Genomic DNA, 22838 nt, shown 5'->3' on the forward strand with positions numbered 1-22838 from the left:
ATCTGCTCCATAACTCTGCCAGGCACCGAGGTCAGGCTGACAGGCCTGTAGTTACTAGGGTCAGCCTTGCATCCTTTTTTATGGATTGGGGTGATATTTGCCAACTTCCAATCATCTGGGACCTCCCCAGTGAGCAGGACTGTTGGAAGATGATGGAGAGCGGCTTGGCAAGCTCTTCTGCCAGCTCCCTCATTCCCCTAGGATGGATCCCGTCTGGTCCCATAGACTTGTGAGGATCCAGATGACTCAGTAAGTCATTAACTCTTTCCTCCCGGAATACAAGGGGGCTATTTGGTTTCCTATCTCTGTCTACCAGCTCCAGAGGCCAATTGCCTTGAGGGCCATCTGTCTTACTGGTAAAAACTGAGGCAAAGTAGGTGTTAAGTACCTCAGCCTTCTCCTCATCTCTATTAACTATGTTTCCCTCCAAGTCCATCAAAGAATGGAGGTTTTCTTTGCCCCTCCTTCTGTTATTAATGTATTTATAGAAGGACTTTTTGTTATCCCTAACAGAAGTGGCCAATTTAACTTCAAATTGCACTTTTGCATCCCTGATTTTCTTTCTGCATGATCTAGCTGTCTTCCTGAATTCTTCGTAAGTAAGGGACAATACTGAAAGAGCGCAGATGAGTTAGTGCTAGTATTCAATTATTTGAGAATGAGAAAAAAGCAGAGAAATATGCTTGTTTTCAAATATTTATTTTTCTCTAAGACAGAAAAAATTTTGGAATATTCCAGTCTTAGAAATATTGGAATCCTTGCAGTGGATCTTGGCCAAAAAGCTTGCAGGATGAAAATAAGCATATCTGCAAAACTGTCATTGTATAGAAACTTTTTGATTGAATGTGATTTATAAAAATATAATAATATACTAGGAATAGTACTAAGTTATACGCTACAGCCAATCTTTACGATTTCAGAAGCAAAATGAAACCAAATGCTTTCTGAAAATTTTAATAGTATTTGTGGGAAAATATTGTAAAAAATTGCAGTGGTAGCAAAGTAACATTTTCTGTTCTGCTTTTAACCATATGATTAGTTACTTGTAACATGTAATTCTGTGAATATAGTTTGATGACTGGAAGGTTTAGGCTGTGACAATTCCCTGTGTAGTCAGTTTGTCTTCCAATCAAATGCAGCAGTACTTTTAAACTGTTATAAAGTAAAATATTGAATTTTGTAACAATGAGATAATGAGAAATAAAATACAAGAATGTGAGAGTATTGAAACAAAATAAAATTACACCAGTAAATATGGTAAAGAGCTAGGAAGTATATATATACCTTAATTTTAGAGAAGCAGATCTGTCCTCCTCGGTGATGGTTATACATTTTTAGTTGCATTTTTCATTCTTTCATATATTTCTAATTATGAAAAGTCAAAACAAGTTAGCTCTTTTATAGATATTACAGCTTTTGCGTACTAAACTAAAGTTCATTTCTTTCTGTTCTTCTGATTATGTGAATGAGGTTAGGTCCCCGCATCTACAGATGAAGTGAGTGGGGGTTAGGAGAGAAACAGTGAAGAGAGGGATGGAATATTACCAACATTGTCCTTTGTATGTATATTATTGGGTTCAACAGTTATGTTTAAGGGAAGTTTTAGTATGTTTTTATCAAGTAAGCATGCGAATGTGGCGTAAAAATCCCCTTTTCATTAAATGTCAGTGTTCCGTTCTTGGAGTATCTTCAAGACTGTGTTGGATTTAGTTTTTAACCATAGAGAAATACTAAGATTATCCAAAGTACTGCACAAGTTTCTAACATGAGGAACTTGTGACTTAAAAATGTTGGTAAAAATAGCTATGAAGTTTATAGAACATACAGACTTTTCAATAGCTTTTGAATCATAGTATTAAGAAAGTGGGGATTTTGCTGCGTTTGATCAAGGGGATTTCTCAGTTCTTACTTGAATGGGAAAGTAAATTGTGCATTTTTCTCATGGAAATATTCATGGCTAAGAGAACGACACTGAAGAATTTCACACTGCTATAGTGCCTTATGTAATCCCACAGGAATGCAGCAATGCATGGGCTACATGTTGACATATTTTCCTGATGTCCTTTCCCTGGAGATTGTGAGAAGAAATTAGCTTCCCTGAAATTAAGAGCAAGACATAGGGCCTAAGGTGGACAAGTGGTGTGAGACTGTAAGGATAGGGAGTTGCTTATTTTACTTGCTGATTATTGTTCCATGAATAGCAAGTTGGCAAAGAATATATACACTGATGAAGCTGGCAGTAAAGGGGATAAAGAGTTCATTGAAAGTGATAATGAAAGACTGTGTCAATACAGAGCAATGGCCCTAGAGCTGCAAAATGTTTGGCAGTGGGCACTGGATTCTGTATTCCCTCGTGGTCTTTTCTTGTGGATTCTTTAGAAGGCATTATGGCACGTGGCCAGCATTCGCTCCATCAGCCCCTGGAACATAGTCTCTACTCTGTGCCAGCCTGCCNTTGAAGGAGTTAATTTCATTACTGACATAGGCGCCAGCATTCCCATGCTCGGGGTTGTTACTGGGCTAATTTGAAAGACCTTTACAGGTCCTCTTATTTGTGCTGACCTGCTACTGTGTATGTTTGAAATAATGTAATTTGAAATATAGTAGTGATGTATGCTATCTTGTATGATCACTGCTTTTAACTGCTTCATCATTCATACTGCCTAAATGTAATTGTACTGCCAGCTGCTGTGTTTACAGTCTATGATGTGGAAAAAAGATGTCCCACTGTGACATGTTCTACTTACAATCAAATTGACTGTAGCAAACACAGAAGCTGTTGAAGTTCAGTGCTTCTCAGTGGGGTGTTCTTGTTCCTCCAGCTTATTTCTGGCTGTTGATATAGCTCATATCCTTGAAGCTCATTCTCTTGTAAAATAACAAAGCCAAGGAAGTTCCCTGTTCATCTTCACTGTAAAGAAGCATGTTATGAACTATTTAAGGAGTCATGTATTGCACAAGTATTTTTCTGAATAAATAGTGTTTTACAGGTTTGTGTTTTTAATACTGAAAGCCTTTTTTTCACTTGTATGAATTTTTACATGCTTCCTTCTGACATTAGTGTGGTGAGAACACTGCAAATCATGCTCGTAGCTGCTGTTTCACAATGATAATATCTCTGATATAAAACTGCTTTTTTAAATGTTTAGATAACTTAGCCAGAGAAATTTTTATGGGATGCAAGTTGCTTATGAAATAAATCAAGAAAATAAATTTATTTGTAAAAGAATTAAAAAAATAACAATGATAACTCATTTTCAGGTACTGAGGCGTAGAAGTCAGTGAATTAAATAAATGATTTTCTGCATAGTAGCATGCTGTCTTATCAAGTACTCTGAAATATCATTCAGTTTCTGCTGTGTTTTATTTACGTGTTACGGTGCCTTAATGTTCAGTTTTGTTGAGAGCTTGGGTTTTAATAAACTTAAATGTCAGTGCATTACCAAATGCAATAGCTCATCAAGCGTGGCACCGCAGTGTGTCTGGTCATATCTGGTACTGGAAACATACTCCTTTAAGATTTGGAACACCAAAGATGATCGTACGTGGTCTTCTTTCTAAGTCTTCAACTGCCCTGAAATTCAGCTGACTGAAGAATTGTCTCTAATATCCTGCCAGCTGAACCATCACCCCTTTGCTTCTGCTGTCTTTGAAGCCATGTGATAATAACTAGCTTTGTGTCAGATCGACAGATATGTTGCTGTTACTATATTAGCCAGAGCGTCTGTTGTTTGAAGTCCCATTTACTGCATTCCAGCTGGCGCTCAGGAGTTCACTTAGGCATGTTTAATTTTCTCGCTAGGTTTCAACTGCTGTTTTTCTTTATTAACCCAGGGAATGATACCAAGCTTTTCCAGGATGATTGACATCAGTCAGGAAGAATGTTGGTTATTGGAACTCCGTTTGCTAATGAAGTCATCTTTGTAAGCAAACAAGTGGAAAGACTTTGGCTTTGATGTATTTGCTGAGGACAGTTTCTTTCAGGCTGCTGCTAGGGAAGGGATATGAGTCCTTAGCAAGTGCATAAAATTTCTTCTTTTGTAGATTGATTGATCCCTATCCAAAGCTTGGGCTTTCTTCTCTTTTTTCAGACCCTAGACTGGCAAAACCAAACACATGACAGCCTCCCCAGCCCAATAAAAAATTGATTGTGCTTATCAACTTGTAGAAATCTTGTCAGATGTCCTTGTCTGAAGGACTTGATTCTTATTGTGATATGCTGTGCCAAAACATACGCTCATTTTTTCATACTTCGGGTAACAGCATCCATCATTTCATCACATTGTTGCAATGTGTTGTTCTCTCATTCTCCTCCTCAAGGCTCTATATAAGAAATTATTTTATGATCTGTTTAACAAATCTATGACAAGAAAGTTGAACAATTCTAGTAATACAAAAGGTCTGGATCATAGTTTTATCACCCTATATCCACCTGTAAGGTCCTGTCTGATGCTTAAAATAAGATAATATATTACAGGTTAAATTAAATACTCATTTTTGGCAATTTTAAACAAAGGAAATCCTAAAATAACCTGACTTCTAGAGTAATTCAGGGGGGTTTTCTCATTTTTTAATTGAATAACTATGTGTTAAGCAGATTAATCAAAAATACAAAACTTTAGGAAGAGTTACAAAGCAGTAGTGCATTTCATGATTCCTTGGTGACTTTCCTGAATGGATGATGACTTTGGTTTGATTCTTTCATTAGCACTATGATACTGATGGTTGGTATTATATGTATCCATATTTAATACTAGTGTTACATTACTTTGTTGTTAAGCTGCACTTATCCTTTTATGGCTTCCTGCCACACTGTAGTATGCTTCTTTAGTACTTTCTCTGTCAAAACTCCTAAAAAAAAAAAGTCTTATTGGCCAGTTGACTTGCTGCAGCCCTTACTAAAACAGGGAACTCTGTCTCAGTTATCTCCTTCCACTGACTGTAAGTAGTGTGTAGATGGCTACTCTTGAGTATATGCCTCACAGCAAAACTGAACTGGATCCTTCTTTGGAATCAGGAAAAACAGGGAATAAAAGGTAGAGGTGAGTACTCTCAGAAAACACGTTAACAGAATTGCTGCTTAGGAGTTCACCTCTCTAGGTGAACGAGGTATATCAGAGTGCATTTTCGTTCGTTTGCTAGTACTCAGAGACATTACTTTATTTGAGTGCCTGCAAGGGCAGAAGAGCAAGGTCAGTGTTTATGGTATCTTTGCGGCTTTTGAGCAGCCATCCTTCCCTGGCTGATAGGCATGTACTGCTAGTCAATAAAGCTGGTGAGGTTTTTATAGTAACTTAGAAGATCACTTGTCGCTGCTTGGAAGAAAATTTCTGTCATAGGCTAAGTGAAATATCCTAGTTCATGTGGATTCAATGGAAAGAGGGACATGACTTCACAATGTTCATGTTGAGTAAGAGTAACTCTTATTATGTTACATAACTTGCAGATGCCAAAAAGGTGATTTGTTTGGAGTGATGATTTACCTTCTTAAGTCTAGAGGCAGCAGCAGCAGCTTGTATTCAGGGCTCTTAGTGTCATTAAGACTTTGAGATATACAGTGATAAGTGACATCTTGTGGAGCTGGGTAATGTCTCTCCTCCATTTCCTTGCTCTTTTCATTTTTTTTTTATCCATCATTTACCTCTTCTTGATTGTAGACAAGTTGCTCTTAAATTTTTTTTAATTCAGTTTTGTATCTTCATATCTCTTAAAGGAGATCTGCTTATTGCACAACTGGTTCTTCCTGTGACTAGGTAAATTTTGTAACCATTTAAAGTTATGATGTTCCTAAGAAAGAAATTGATAAATATAACCAATTACACCTCTTGGTCCAATGATGGAAGTTCAACTGCAATGTTTAACTTTGAGTTCTTGCACAGTAATTCTTATTCCAGTCTCTAGGAGGCTGCTTAAGGTGACATTTTCTGTATAATAGTATTTTTTAGGTTTTCAGGTTAAATTAACTCTTTACAGTATGTGTAAATTAGTGTCACAGGAAACATTTGATCTTGGAACTTCAGTTTATTCTTTGCTACATTGAACAGTCCTAATCTTATGTTATCTTCTAATCCTTACAAGCTATTAAGATAGGTCTCGTATAGAGGGAGACATCTCTAAATGGAATAATTCTGAATGATTTTACCAAATTATCTAATAATTATTTACTACATTCTTCCTACACAATCTATGAGGTAGGTTAAATATGCTTCCTTCAGGTTCAAAATGTATAAGCACTGTCTGATTTGCTGGCACAGTGAAAGGAAAATTGACATCATGGATCACTAAACTAGGATAGAAAATGGAGACTCCACCTTGGATATTTTAATTACGTGTTTTCCTTTCCCTTGACATTTGTTCCACTGAACCCTGCACATGTGGAAGAGTTATAGGGGAAAGTCCATGCCTCTCTCATTGTGGGCAGTCCATGAGATTGTCCAGAGGAAATAAATCTGCATTCCTATTAGCGATAGGTAATTTTTACATTTCAGTGCACTTGCAATACAGAATCTGTTTAATTCAGTCATCTTAATTCCTTAATTCCTTTTGGCATCAGTTGGTATACAGCAGTTTGTACAAGAATTTAGGACTCATTGTAGTAACCTGGTGAAATAGCCAACAATAAAACTGTGTTTCTTCCCTTTAAATTTAAAACTTCCTGCTGTGAACAAATTCAGGTTTAGAGCTTTCTAACAGCTATAGAACAATTATTTACTTAGTTATCATAGATGCTGTATTTGCATAAAATGTGGTGCTTCAGCTTATAAAGATTTTTTTTTTCATCTATGCAATAGTAGGAAACACTATGTTTAGCATCTAATCTTTTAATACATTTAATAGTATAACCTTTGTATACAGCACAGTAAGAAATATTCAGTAAGGATGCAGTAAGGATGTGTTCTTTTCTGTTTTCCATGCAATTTATCTGAAAGATACAAAATTTTTTAACCAATTTTTTACACCCTAGTGATTTACTAGGTAAACATATTGAATTCCTTACTAATACAATAAAAAATGTATTCATGTCTGTATTGTCTAAAGACCAATGATTATCTTGTTAGACTAATGTACTCTATAACTGCATGTAAAAATAGAAAAGGACCAAGGCACTGAATAAATACAGGGTTATGGCAAAATCCTGGTAGGGATTCTGTTACTTGATAGTGGTTGCCTTTAAAAAAGAAATCAGTTGCCTTACTGTGTGGATTCGTTTTTGGAGGTGATTGAAAGATTTTTCAACCGTTATTTCGTTTAGGATATGGGAATGGTTGTTACTGTTGGAGATTGTTTAAATTTAAATGATGTTTTGTGGTTGTATGTGTGTGGTAGTGTTCACAAGGTTTTATCCCTGCCTGAAAATAGGTTAGTCTTCTGATTTTGTGTCCAGCATTGAGTAAATGAATATTTATGGCTTTATAATAACAGAGGGTTAAAGAAATCACAGAATCACAAAATAACTGAGCTTGTAAGGGACTTATGGAGGTCATCTGGTCCAACATCCCTGCTCAAGCAGGGCTAGTTGGCCACGACCATGTCCAGATGGCTTTTGAACATCCCCAAGGATGGAGACAGATATGTAACGCTTTCGAAACAGAATTTAAAAATTGGCTTTTGTTCATAATTTATCCTTACCATAAATTTTACTTATATTTAGCAGATATCAGAATCTTAATTGCCAGTTTTCCCAACATCAAATTAGATACCACAGATACAGCCTCTAGGATGTAGAAAGTTTTTGCTCGTTTTTGGGCTCATCTGGACTGATGATGTTTTTAAGTCTTGACCAAGTTCATTCATTATCACATTCATCTCTGCATGTACTATTAGCATATCTAGAAAAAAAAAAAAAAGGACAGTACAGATTTATGTGGTTACATTGATATTCTTTATTTGTGTTTGTTGTCTACAATTATAATGAAATATTTTGCTATAAAGTTTGGATTGCTTTGTGTAATTCAGCAAAAATAATGCTCATAATCCACGGACAAGCTAGTTGATTTTCGAGCACTTGTGGTTTATTTTTTTCTCTCCAATTTAATTTTGCAAAGCTTTTACATTAAATATTATAAGGTTTTATGTGTCAGAATAATTAGAATGTAATTATTCTGATAATGTTAATGAAAAAATTGTCATGAGCTATATTTTAATGTGCAAACTAATCTTTCAGTATTTTAAACAGTGGTCTACTTACATATGCAATTTATCACTAGACATTGATTTCTTATACCAATTTCTTTTTCTTCAAGAAGTACTATAATTCTTCAGTTGCCAACATAATACCTGTATTAATGTTTGAAATCTGGCATCAGCATGTTTCACAAGTGTCTGAGATATCTCAGGTACTTTGATTTTGAAGTGGTGATGGTGATTTTTCGATGAGGTTACTGTCCAAAAAACATACTAGATTGAAACTTGGTAAGCAGAAAAAATACTTAATGAAGAAATGCATGAAACTTTGGTCCAGGGAAGTTGTAGTGGAGTAATTCTGATTTTCTATTTTTTCTTTTTTTTTTCTTTTTTTTTTTTGAATTCTAGATTTATCCATAGCAGTGCAAAAATTTTCACAGTCTTTACAAGATTTTCAGTTTGAGTGTATTGGAGATGCTGAAACAGATGATGAAATTAATATTGGTAAGTACACTCTGTGTTCTGTTTGCAGTAACATTTTTATACTGCTTTTTTATATGTATAATATGTTATCATATGTATATATATGTTTATATGATATATATTATATAATATAATATAGTTTTATATATCTAATGTTATTTTATATATTTTTATATATAATATGTCATATATAATATGTTATCAGAAATATAGTGGAGCAGTTCACAGTTGCTTTTTAGTGGTGAATGTCACAAAAATAGAAAAAGCTCAGTAAGTAGAAATCATGCAAGTCTTTAAAAATACATGTCAAAAATTATGTGTTTATGACACAGCTTAGTTTATTGTAGAGGAAAGTATTCAACAGTACTTTTGTCAGCTGAGTCAACGTGAATCCTCTAAATTCTGGTGCTATTTTTGTGTTTTCAGGCAGTTTTCAGTGGGTTGCTAAAAGGTACACAAATTTCCTATGATGTAACATAAGGCTGCAAAAAAAAACCGCCTAAGTGCCTAATAAGACACAGGAAGTCTTTAAGGGTCCAAAAGAGGAGTACGTTCTTTACAACTTGTGCATTCCTAAGTATATAGTTGTCTGAACTTTTGCCAGTAAAATTTACTAGCTGCTTAATGTTCCTTCTCTGTGCACACACAGAAATTTTGCATTTGCAGAACTGAAGAGCATAACTTATCTTCAGCATAAGCCTCTTTACTGTCATCAAAATATTCTTCCCTCAACAGACTAATCCTGGAAACGTTTCCAGGGTTCAGAAATGCAGCCAGTCTTTACTGCAAGGCATTGCTGTGGTTGTAGTGATGCTTTTGGGTAGTAGCACAGCAGCTGGTGTGCTCTAACTTGCATTGGTAAGAAATTTGGATTATAATCCATTTTAAGAATGGCTAATTGCAGTGTCATGAATCTTACATACCACATGGCCCCCATGTGTCTCCCAAAACATCTGAGAGGAAGTAACATGATTCTTAAAGAGTAGTAGGCTTCTAAAAATAAATAATTTGGCAGTACAAGAGGGAACTTAGAGTTTGTTAGCATTTTTTTAAAAAAGTTCTATGTAATGCAGAGAAGAAACTTGGATTTAGCCTTTTTCAAATTGTATTGGATTTGGCTGAGATGGTGTTCATTTCCACATGGTAGCCCTCACAGTGCTGTACTTTGCATTGGTAGCTAGAAGGGTGTTGATAACACACCTCTGTTTTGGCTACTGCTGAGCACAGCACCAGTACTGTAACATTCCTTCCTCAACTGATGGCAACTGGGAGGGGACACAAGTAGGCCAGCTGACCCAAATTTACCAAGGGAATATTCCATACCACATGACTTCAACTCAGATATAAAAGCTAAGGCAAGGAGCAGGAAGGCAGGAATTCATTGCTCCAGTGGCTGCCTGCTGAGGAACTATTACATGTGCTGAAGCCCTGGAAGTGTCCGACCACTGCTGATCATGGAAAGTAGAGAATAAACCGTGTTATCTTTTGCTTTACTCTTGCATGCACAAGCTCTCCCCTGGCTTCTGCTTTAATAAACTGCCTTATCTGTACCCATGAGTTGTTTTCCATCTCACTCTCTCCCCTGTCTGTCTGGGAGTGATAGAGTAGCTGAGTGGCCACCTGGCATCCAGCCAAAGTCAATCCACCACATCAAGTATATCTCTTTTTATAATCTAATTTCAAGTCTCCTTTCCCATCAGTTTTTCCTTTTCCTGACTGAGCCATTGGATTCAAGGTCTGAGCTGGTTGTTTTCACCTGCAGGGTTTGCCTCATCCTCACCCTACAACATTGCCATAGTCAGAAGACTGTCATCACAGATGACTAGTATTTGGTCACTGTCTCACTGCCACCCACTAGCTTTTGGCAAGGTGGTGGGAGGGGAGGTTTGGTTTTACTGACATGTAAAACTAGGATAATGAAATCACTGAGCTGCTGCTACTCAGGTATAAAACTGCATACATTCTTGAAGTGCATCAAGCTTGGAAAGAGACAAAGAAATGGTGTATGTACTCTTTGGCATTCAACATATTATTTCTTGGCTGTTCAAGTTACATGGTACATATTTTTAAACTAAATCTGCAGTATCTCAGTTATATGTCATAGATTTGGTCAATAACTTGTTTAAAGAAATAAGGTTTTACATTTAAAATGAGGTGATTGAGGACAGTGACAACATTCATTTTATTTGTAACCTGAATGTAACAAAGAAAAGACATTTTTTTTGTTTGGACATTAAACAGACATTTAAAACTATTTAGGAAAAAAACAGAGTTCATGAAGTTTGACAGCTGATTTATTTCACTTGAAGCTTCAAAGAAGGGATTTCTAGCTTCTAAAGCACCACTGGCCTGATGGATTGTCATGTACATCAAAGAAGTTTGTAAGAGTAAAAGGTAAACTGACAGAAATCAAATTCAAGTCTAACAGAGCTTTTATAGGGTAAGGCTCAATTTTTGATCTCCCTAGAGCAGTGACCTAGAATTTATCCATACTTTTAACATGCCCCAACAAGCTAGATGTTTGCTTATCATCAAAGACAGCTTTGTATAGGTGAATCCTTCTCTGTACCTCCTTCTGCCTTTACCTCCTTTTTTAAAAGAATGTCTTCAACTGAACAGGCCTCTGGGAAGTTCACTGGGAAGTGCAATGATATTCTGACTCAATAAATTTTGTAATAAAACACCGTATACATAGTGGGTTAATATAGGGGCTACTTGGTATTTCAAGCTTAGCATTGAAAATACACTCGTATCCACCTTACCATTGGAAATTCATCCACTGAATAAGATTTTTGTCAGGATGGGATTATTTAAAAGAAAAGTTTCACCTTTTTTTCAGAATTATATATATAATATGTTATATTATAATAATAATTTCAGAATTAAATATAAGTGATTTAAGTGGATTTTTTTCTTTTCTTTTTTTTTCCTTACCAGTAATAAATTTTTGTAACCGATTTGATAGTTCCATTAGCTTATTTTGGGGCAATACTAGAGCTTGAGGTCTCTGTTTAGTAACTAAACACAAGTTTTTTTCTTTTTTTTTTCCCCAACCTGAGATCTAATAGCAGCAGTTTTATTTGCATTTCCTGTAATCTGTGCCTTTTTAGTTGCTCTCTCAATACAACTCATCTATTCCAATAAGCCCTTTACACAGAATACATGAGAAGTAGTTTTATTTAAGCTTCATGACACACTCCATGTAAACAAAATTATGGTGGTGTTCTTCATATTTATTTTAATCCATCTGTTCCTGAATCCAGTGATCTATTTTTTTTGGTTTATTTCCTATATTTTAATTCTAATTTTGATGATTTCTTACTTTTTATTTACAAATGTTTAATTCTTCCATAGAAGTATTCTTCTTTGACAAAAAAAATCTGTGTGGCTATATAATGCAGTTTAGGTAGTCTTTCTATATTGTTGCAAGTTATCCAGATTTATCTACATAGCCACTTTCAGATATACCATACCCAGTTTAGCATCATTTTATGCATGAATTGGAAGCAATTCCTCTGACTTTCTTGGGTAAGCAGGCTGGCTTGTTCTTGGGTTTTTGGTTTTGTTTTGTTTTTGGTTTTTTTTTAGCTTTGAACATCAAAGGATTTATACTATAACAAGCTTTTTCAGTTTTTCAGCTTTTTGCCAGCACATTTGGTTTGAGAAACAGTGCTCACCAGCTCTACTAGCTCTTCTCATTAAAAAATAAACCAGCTAGCAACAATTGCTAGTGTTGTTTCTTTCTCTGTTTTGGAATGCATGTGGAAGCATGTGATCTGTAGAAATGCAAAGGCCACACTGTTTGATAGCAGATCATGGTTATTAGCTCCAGTTGCATGTGATTTAGCCAAGCTATAACTGTTTTTTGTGCCTTTGAAAAGTTTTGCCGAAGTAACAACTTCAAAGCAAAAATAACATGATGAATGACAGTGAATCATTAATACTGAAGATTGGATCTAACTTTCTCTGAGAAGAGGATGCTGCTTCCCTCACCTAACAACTGTGCTTTCCTCAGACTGAAACACCAAGACTTGATAACACTTTGCCATTTGCTCTTTTTAGACTCATCACCCTCTGTGCACTTACCCTAAGCCCCCCTTGCAAACAATATTTTGCACAAAAAATTAAATACTTCAGATTGACAGTGAATGTCAAGGAGGTCAGTCATTTGTCATGCCCAGTGAGGGTTCTGTGTAAAAGAGACAAATGTTTTTTTCATGTTTCAAACCTTATAGGTTACTTGGAATGTTACACAGATGGGATGGGTGCAAAAACTGTGTTTTTAATGATCATGTGTCTTTTTCTTCAGTATAAATTTTGCAGGAATAAATTTTACAAGGAGAAGGTTTGCCCAGCTCCTCTTCAGTATTATCCAACTTGTGTCACCTGAATTGTTCCCCAGGAAACTCCTTGTTTTGATCCTCTTTTATTCTGTTTGTGTTATCTGGATTGTGGCTGCTAGAGATGAAAACAATAAATATTATTAACTCAGTGGAATTCTCGCTTGTACCTTTAACAAGTTTGTTTCTATTTTGTAGCATAGCTAATTATATATCAGTGAGATCTAATATTAGCATTATAAGACCACGTTCAGAATCAAAAGCAGACAAGGCAGACACACACATTCTGATATTCTGACATTTTGTTTTAGTATCTGTTTTTTATTAGCATATGCTGTTTAGGAAAAAGGACTGAAAGGCACATGTAATTCATTCTGTCACTGCTGTTTTTGAATTTTTTTTTCCCCGTCAAGAGAATATATTATGACGGATGTTTCAGGTAGCATCAGATGTTTAATTTAAGAATGTAATAGTATTATGACAATCTATGAAATCATTATTAATTAAACCACAAGGAATAGGTCAAAAGTTCTAAAACGTTATCTTTTCTTGTGGGAACTGAATTCTTCTCTTACTGCTAGCAATTGTGGCTCATGTGATCTTTGCTGACTCACACCTCAGGTTGTTCATGGGTTTGTTAAATTGCTAGCAGCTAACCATCTACAGAACTGCTAGCTCATACTCAGCAGCTATGTTGTGTACAGCAGTTAATTTCGGGTTGAACTGAAAAATCAACTGGAGAGAACTCAAAAACAAACAAATGCAAAATGTAAATAGTAATTGTTTGTTAGAGTCCGACGCTATGTTCTTAATCCTCTCTTGTTTGAGTTGACTAATGATACCAGAAGCTGTCTTCTTATTTTCTTGTAGTGAGCATCCACATACACAGTGCTTTCCAGTCAGCATTTACTTTGCCTTCTTGGAGAGCTGTTAGAGGACAAGCATCCCGTAATTCAAAGCAGCATAGAGCTGTCCTGCTGTCCTGGGATATACATGTATAAAACTACACAAAAAAAGAGAAAAAGAAATCAGACAGTTTCCCCCAACTCATGCAACAACGTGAAAGTTTAATTGACATTGAGGTCCCAAATTCCATTTTTAATGGTACAAACTTTTACATACAATGCTCTATTGAAATAAATTTAAAACAACAAAAAAATTGTATTGGAGCTTTAGGTCTGCCTACAGTGTGTGGAGAGAAGTCTTGACAATCAGTCTGTGGACATTGCAAGTCTCCAAGTTAAGACACTGTCTTTAGGAGGTTAGTCAGGAATCTGAGAATGTAGCAGTCAGGCTACTCATGATTTCAAGCTGTTATTTTTTGTGGTGTGTAATGGCTTCTTGAATTTGCCTAGCTCTTTCTGAATTATTTATTAATTGCCATTTAGCCACCTACTGTCTGAATCACTTGGATATCTTGCAGGTCACCTCCTTAATCACTTGAGGTTAGCTTTGATGTTCAAGAAAGTTCTTGAAGTTAATATTCTACCTCCTTTGTACTGAATTCCCATTTGTAAATGAGTTTCCGATTGGAATTACCAAATACCAAATGAGCCTAAAATTAATTCCAGCATGTCAGGTCTATACTGCCTTATCCAATCAAAGAAAGAACAGGATCTTGCCACCACCTTGAGGGTAGAGTTCCAGGGGTGGATTTTTTTAGCAAAGGCATCATCCAAATAACATTTCTAATGCTTGAGCTTGTTGACCTTGTGGAACATATTAGAGACAAGTGTTTTTACAAAAGATGTGTTTATTTTAGATGGGTGGGGAAGGGTTGAGTCCTGAATTAGACTAAAAAGCTATTTACAATGAAGAGTGAATTTGCATAGAAAGATTGGATGCTGTTTTTCCACAGTAATTAGCTGCTTCCATTTTCCAGCTCTTTTTGCCTCCAGCTGGAAGAATGAATTTTAAGATTAACTTTTTAGGTGACTTTCACAGCTACTTTGCATAAGCTACTTGTCAGATCACAGAACAGGCTTCTTTGGTACTGCTATTGGACTATTTTTATCTACAAAAGTTAAACAGTAACAAATTATGGGAGGATGTCAGCGCAATAAGGGTGTGAAATGCCTAACGGGTTTGTTTAAAATCTGTTGTTTCTCTTCCTACCTTTTTTTTTTTTTTTTTTTTTTTTTTTTTTTTTTTTTTTTTTTTTTTTTTTTTTTTTTTTTTAATCCCTGTTGCATATTTGACAACTTAAACAAATGTCACCTATTTCCGGAACACTATTGTTTCTTGACTCTAAGAAATGAGTGATTTTTGCTAGTGCTGGGATCCTATCAAGGCTTCAAAACAACATCTGCATCAGAAAGTGAAGACTCTCATTCTGTTGGTCCAGCCCAGAGCTCTTGTCCTTGCTTTGAAAGGTCAAATGAGATTGACAAAGCAGGAAATAAAATAATGTTGCAGTAGACCTTCATCTGTTCAGGAGGAAAAGGTAAAATAAGATCAACAACACAGTCCTTGTTTTTTTCTTCCTCTCTAAGATACCTATCAGAAGGTTGTTAGAATTTGCATGCTCCATTTCCTGTTTACCATAAAATGAGCATTCAGATGGAAAAAAATTAGATTGATGTGATTGATGCAGTTACTGCATTCCTGTCTGTCCTACCCTTCTCTGTCAAGAGTAGCTGAATGTGAAGTAGGAGCTCCTCTAAGTCACTGCAGTTTGCATTCTGTTGTGCTAAGGCAGTCTAAAATTTATGTTAGTTCATTTTATTGTATTGGACTGAAAACTGTGATGTTTCCGATGCCACTTACCTTGGAGCACATGCTGTTCGCAAAGAGATGGAGGCAGGCAATGGACAGCAATAACTTTGGTTATCCTGGTGCATTCTGCTAAGGAGTTAAAAAGAGGAAACATTTGATTTGAACAGCTGACTAGATGAATGGACAAGTCCGTACCACTCACAGATCAAGATGAAGTGGCTTTTGTGTATCTCATTAATACTTTGATCTTCTGGATTTTTATAGATGTATTCTACTTTATTGCCCTTATTCCCACGCCTTCAATATACCTCTTCTTCCCTCCATTATCACTTAGCTTCATTATTTCTGGAGCTGGGCATTCCAGTGAAAGTATGAATGCCTGTGGGGAGACAGTCTGAGGACTAGAGAATTGCTTTACATATTTGTTTTGAAAATAACTGATATGTACTGTTGCTGTATATAATACACTTCTAGTAAAAAGGCATGACACTTTAGAGTTGTCAAGTTACCAAGTTACCCTCTTGGGCAATAGGAACTCATTTTCAAAAACTAGTAGTGGTTTGGTCAACTCAGCTTTGAGATATTTGTCTTTAGGTTTGAACAAGTAAGGTGAAGGATTAGAGTTTTAAGCGTAAGAAGTCCTTGATCACTTTGTAGGCCTAAATTCAGCAAAGTAATTACAGCAAACCTAACATCTGTTGAAGTATTTGCTAATATTTTTCCTAATTAAATTGTTTCACCATTCAAGCAATACATGCATTAAATTTTACAAATTAGAAAAACAGTATTAATGATTCTCAGATGCATTCTGAATATATTGCTTTTCCTTTTACTTCCCCTTTTTCAGCACCCACAAAGAGCCACACACAGATAAGGTTTGTACAGCTGGAAAGATTGAAATATCAGAGTTTTATTCCTTAATTTGAAGTACGGATGTGCCTCTGAAGAATTGGGGATTGGCAAGCCTGAAATGTAGTCATAATTACTTCTAACTCCTTTGTTGATGGAATGCTATGATTAAATATTACTTTTGCAGCTTAACATTGTATGTTGCCCACCCAGTGGTTGTTTCCCACATTGTCCTGTCATTTAGTTATTGAAAAAACCTTGAGCTTGAAGTAGCAATTCTTTTCTTAGAATGAAAAATTTGCATTCATAGTCAATTTATATCACAATTCTTCTTAAGGGGGTGGAGGGGAGAACAAGAAAGGATTGAAATCAGAATTTTTTAACCAGAATCTACCCTTGAAATGACCTATTTCTGAATATGCAATGGTTTTTGGAGGTGTTCTTAGTCTAACAGTAGGAAGGATATCCGTCAACTCTGGAGAAGCTGGATCTGTTCAAGTCAAAGGTTAATGGTTAATTCAGTTGAGGTAAAGATTAATTGGATTAAATGAACTTCTATGGTATAGCAGGTTATGTTGTTAGTTTTCAACAGGGGCCTATTCAAGCTGCTGTTGTTACAAAGTAGGTTTCCAGAAGCACTTCAAGATCACTTCTTTCCTTTTGAACAAAAGATAATGTACTGAATATTATTCCCTACACCCTACTGACTTCTGCAGCTGTGGAACTCAGCCCCAAGACTTCTGTGCATGTGGCTCCATCAGGTGGAAGCAGAGGCTGATTTCTCTTTTGCAGATACAATTATGTAAAACCCCATTTTGTAGTGGCATAGAGATACACTTATCTAAAACCATTATCTCTTTATTATATGAGAGCATGGCAAAAATAGAATGTTTCTTGTGACTAGTCCACTCCTTCTCAGAAGAGTAAAAGGGAGAGACAAGAAAAGTACTACTAAGTTGTAGAAGGGTTTTGATACAGTTCTCTGTAAGAGCAAGTGACTGCCTGGGAGATCCTTCAATTCCATGTTCCTAAGAAAATTGAAGAAATTGCTTAGATAATTTAAAATGTTTCTACTATCACTTCAAGGATACCATTTTTTGGGAGAGGTGCTATAGTAATAGAGTCTAGAGTGGGCTTTTCCTACCACATCCCTGCTGTGTTGAAGAATCCATGCTACAAACGATAAATGAATTTCCAAATAGAATGATATCTTTTCAAAATATGTATTGCTTTTATAAATACAATAGAACAAAAATACAGAGTAGATACACTGCAGCTGTATTTTTAATAAAGCATTAAAAGTGTAGTGGTGGTAGTTGAATAACTGTTGGGTGTGGGTTTGTTTTGGTTTTGTTCTTACTATTGTTCCCACATGCTGTTAAATAGACAGTCATTATAAACTTTAAAATCTCCCAGGACTCTATGAAATGTTTTGCCCTTGCTTGATCCATTTAGAATTTTCTACTTGTATTTGTTTTGTGAGGTTCTGCATGAGTAGGGCATGGCAATTTACTGAAATTCTGTCAAGTAATTGGATGCGTTTAAACTGTGTAACATTGCATGTCTTCAGGTTATCTCTCCAAGTATTGTGTTTTGACAAGTGCTGACAGTGAACTTCTGAATTCAAGATAACCTGGCATTCTTGCAAATCTTCTTAGTTTGTATATAAACGTGTAGCTTTTTGTGTAGACTTTTGTTGAAAAGGAGTGGAGTGGAAAGTGTAGATGTCTTGGCTAAAAGCAATGTTTTTACTCTTGTACAAGATTTGTATTTGTATGTTTAAATATTTGTGACATGATAGCTACTTTTTATAGCAAAGAATTCTCAAATATCATACTGTTGTAACTCAATTTAGATAGTTACCCTGACAAAGGTTTGTTACACTAAAATTCTGTAATTGTAAAAGGATTTTTACCTCTAATAGTGGCCCCACATTTTATGCTTTACATATGTTTAGGGAAAAAACTTCATAAAATACCTTCTTATATTTACTCTTAAGGTTTTGAAAAATGAAAATACTTTTGGTTCGAAATTCCAGTTGCCTCATATGGTATGTACTTGTTATACTGTCCTTGCAAACACATCTTGCAGAGCTTTGGGCTTGATTAAGCTCAGATCTTGATTTGCTACCTTTTATGGTTCTCATGCTGCCCTGCACTGTGAGGCCCACGTGTATTGTGCTCAGACAGGAGGTGCCATAGTTACTGTGGAGTTGCTGGCCTCTTCTGCTGGTCTGTGTTGCCTTTATAGTGTGACAAACCCCAAATGCTTGTGCCTGGTATATGGCTAGTCGTTGAAGGGCTTAAAAATGTCTATTCATGAGGAACACTGCCTGAAAACATATACAGGCATCAAATGCCATAAAACAGGGGAGGTCAGGCAGGGAGACTGTTACTGAATCTGTGATAGTTTCACTGCTGGTTTTGTCTTCATGGGGAATTTTGAGCACTTACAACCATCTCTCTGTCCTAATACTGCAGAGAGCCAATATCCAAATCATGATGTGGAGGACAAAATACCACTTAATTTGCTCTGAGTTTACAATGCTTTAACTCAAATGGAGTTGAGAGAAAACTTGGAGTTTGTTTACTTTTAGTTACATGTTTTTCAGCAGCTGTGCTCAGATAAAATTCTCTGCTTGCCAGTATGTAGTGGAAGATTTGATCGTATTTGGAAAACAATACATAGTCCTTGAACCATAAATTTGGGCATAAAAGTCCTAAATTTGTCATTTTTCTTGCTTTTGCAGTCGTGTAATTTTTTTGCAGGAGCTTTAAAGCAGGCATTTTTCATCTCTGTCTCTCTGCTCTTATACTTTTTCTTCCTTATGTATAATGGATGTGTTTGGCAAATGTGGATTTACTTTTGTAAGGTAGCACACGGAAAAAAATAAGCAAAATACCTTTTCTCATAGTTCAAGGAGTGAATTGCCACAGGAAGCAAAATTAGTGCTGGAAGTTGTGCTCACTGGGAGGATCTAACTCTTACAGCAATAGTTACTGTTTATTTTTCTTATGGTCATGTCTGTCTTAAGTCAGGATAAACCATCCTTGAAATTGGATGGAATTTTTTTTTCCTTAATTTTTAGTTCATCAGAGCTGAAAGTTTAAAATCTGGATCAGGTAGAAATTGCATCAAAATCTGAAAGATCATGATGCTAATTGATAAAAAAAGCACTGGATTAAGCCCTTGCAGAGTTTACTTACCAGATAAATTATGGAGCAAATAGTAAGGATGTTTGTTTATTCAGTCTGAAATTGCTTCATTTGATCTGCTCGAAGAATGTCTTGATTCTATCACAAGAGCAATATAGACCAGACAGGGTTGTCTCTACCTTTGTGTAGCTTCCCATGATGGAAGTCTTCAAGGAAATTTATGGTTATCTGGGCTGTGAGTTTAAACCAATGTCTGCTGGCAGAAATTGTTGTCACTTCGCGAATATATGTCTGTGTTGGGGTATGTCCATGTAATTTTAAAACCTCTACACTTGAATCTTTGTTTCAGCCCATGTCTTTTACTACCAGAAGTACAATTCATTGTATTATAGAAAGGTACGAATAGTTGGGGTTTTTTTGCTGTTCTTGTGGAGGTTGTGGTAAATGTAAACACAGACAACAGGAATGCATGAGGCCCTTATTACAGATCCATAAAACTTGATACCCAGATTAGGGAAGTAAGAGAAACCAAATGGGGAAGATAAGGCAGCACATCTAATATTAATTTTTCAAATTTAAATGAGATTGAAACTCCATGAATAAATGAATAATTAATTATCTTGCTATTCCCACTTCTTTTTCCATAATGGAATCTTTTGACACCGACACTCAGCTTAAAGTTAAAGCCTATCTGTTATGCTGTGAGCTTACAAACTGGAATTTACATAAATACCTAAGCAATATTACCTTAAACCTTAACAATAGAAAGCAGTTACTCTGTTTCCTCTAATATCTTGGGAATGAAACTCAGAAGAGGACAAAATAGGTAAGAAAAACAATGTTTTAAAATACTGTACTCCTATTTTTTCTTCTCTTCTGCTTTCCAAGTAAATATTACTTATGGCACTGAGCTCACTGTCCCACGCTGAAGTTTCTCCAAAAATGTTACCACTAGGAAAGTGAGAAAAGCAGACCTAGGGTAGAAGTAGCAAAAAAAATAGCAGTAGCTAAAGAAAAATGAAAACCTGAACAATAATTGGGAAGATTTATCAGACATACATTTACTTATCCATACACAGCTTTTCTGAAAAAGTGGTTTAAAAGTAAAAACAACAGCTGTTTTTTGTAGGAGTATGTTGCAGTTGTCTTACACTACTGTTTTCTAAATCATACTACACCAGTACTCGAGTCCAGTCAACACTAGTTTTGAAATACTTTGACACCAATACTCAGCTTAAAGCACATTTGACATGTTTTGTGCAATTTGTACAAATTATTCTTTATTTCAGTTTGTAGACTCAAGTGTTGATCCTTCAGCTTGATCCCATTGGGCTAAACTGTAATTCCATTTAAAGCTGTAGATAATGGTGCACTTTTAATGTTTTATAGGCTTAATTCAGTAGGAAAAAAAGAAAGACAAGAATCAATAACAACTCTTCCAGGTTGTGACAGTGGTAAAGGAAACCTCTGTTGTATAAAATAAGGCTCTATTTAAATGCATAGACAACATTTGAAAGACAAAGACAATGGCAGGCTTTGGGAGTCTTCTTTTATGATAGTCTTCCTTTGCGTTTACATTTTGGCATTTGAAAACTTGCAATCATGGTGGTACTTTTGAGATATCCAGTTTAGTTACCTTTCAATAGACACTGCAGATCCTATGTGGCTTTTATGACATTTAGAGTTCTACTTAGGTAGAAAGTATCAAGAAAGCAGATTATTGTCTCTTCATACCTGTTGTGGCCTGTCCGTGTTAATATGAAATTTTTGCTTTTTCTGTCTGATTAGGAAGCTGTCTGTTGCTGCTCTTTTCCTACCTACTGTCCCTTCCCACCACCACCACCTCCTCTACTTTTTCCGTATGGCATAAAGCCACTGAAAGAAGGATGGAAATTTTATTTGATGTTGGGATTTCTTGAAAAACTGCTTGAAATAGCATTTGTGGCTGCAAATAATGCTAATCATTAAAAGCTCTGGAAATATTAATGTGAATTAACAAGTATTTAATAATAGATTTACTTTAGTTTTAGAATTGGAAAGGAAAGACTCTTCTCCCAGCCTTCACGGATTTTACATTTATTCTGCTTTCCCACTGAAGTCTAGTAAACAAGTGTTAATCCTTTGAAAACTTCCTTATGGGCCATTGGTCCGTCTTGAATTCTGATTCGCTAATGTCTTACTGGGAGAAACTTCCTTGAAGACTTTAGTTGAGGTTTTGCTCAAGCATGAATTCAAAGCCTGCTATACCACATCTGTGCTAGATATGACCACTTCTGGAGGATGTACTTGACTGACCTTCCTGCCAAAGTGTGCTGGGAGCAATGTGCAGCACAGTCCTGCCATTTCCTCAACCGCATCAGGAAGATACAAGGATGACAGTCTTGCACATTTTTGCCTTTCTCACAGCATGGTGTCATAAGAACAAATGACATATTTCTGTATGTATATTTTTTCGGTGCTGTCAGTCATGTATCTGAAGATGGGGGTGGTATCTGCTCATATTGCTTTAAAATGTTGCTTCATTTAGAGTATTTAAAAATTGCCTACCCATTGTTTAAGGCTGTATGTGTAAATAGAAATTAAACCAAAACTCCATTTCACCGAAAAGAGCATTCAATTTTATTGTCTTCTGCAGTAACTTTCCATTCTGTCTTGGGTTGAACATTATCTTCCAAACTTGGTTTTATGTCTTTGAGTTCAGTATTGGTCATGTTTAAACTACTGTATGTGTCATACACTTTGTTTTCCTTTTCTCATTAAATGTAGATGATGTCATACCAATTGTGTATAACATTTAGTAGTACAGTATAACCCTGTACATTTAAATATTAAGTTAATGATTGATAGAGTAGTTTCAATAATTTCTTTAGACATGCTGTTTTAAGGTGATACATTCTCTACACAAGTATATAGCAAAAACTTCATAAGGTTTGTTACATACGTGTTTTTTTTCCTGTGGACCCCTGGGTTGATTTTAATGCAGTAAACCAGATTACTAGAGCATAAATGACTTGTATTTTTAATAAGGCATAGATTCAGATAAATGCATTTTTATCCTTTTCACTTCTCCCTCATTCACTTAATTGTACATCAAGCTTTATTTCTCATTTGATTATGTTAGTGTAGTTGTTTGTGGAGCTGTACCATGTGTTTGAAATTCTAGGGATTTTGG

General features: G+C 35.7%; 1 protein-coding gene across 1 annotated transcript in view; it reads left to right on the forward strand.

Annotated features, from left to right (window-relative positions):
- The window catches only part of ARHGAP42 (Rho GTPase activating protein 42), a 145344-nt gene that overhangs the window by 26474 nt on the left and 96032 nt on the right, over positions 1-22838 (forward strand). Inside the window, exon 2 of the mRNA XM_027900083.1 lies at positions 8533-8628. Within this exon, the coding sequence (XP_027755884.1) occupies positions 8533-8628 (96 nt within the window). The remainder of the gene's footprint in view (positions 1-8532; positions 8629-22838) is intronic.

This window comes from Empidonax traillii, unplaced genomic scaffold (assembly GCF_003031625.1).
Source record: "Empidonax traillii isolate 1590-97213 ecotype Southwest subspecies unplaced genomic scaffold, ASM303162v1 scaffold706:size701851, whole genome shotgun sequence".
Taxonomy (NCBI): domain Eukaryota; kingdom Metazoa; phylum Chordata; class Aves; order Passeriformes; family Tyrannidae; genus Empidonax; species Empidonax traillii.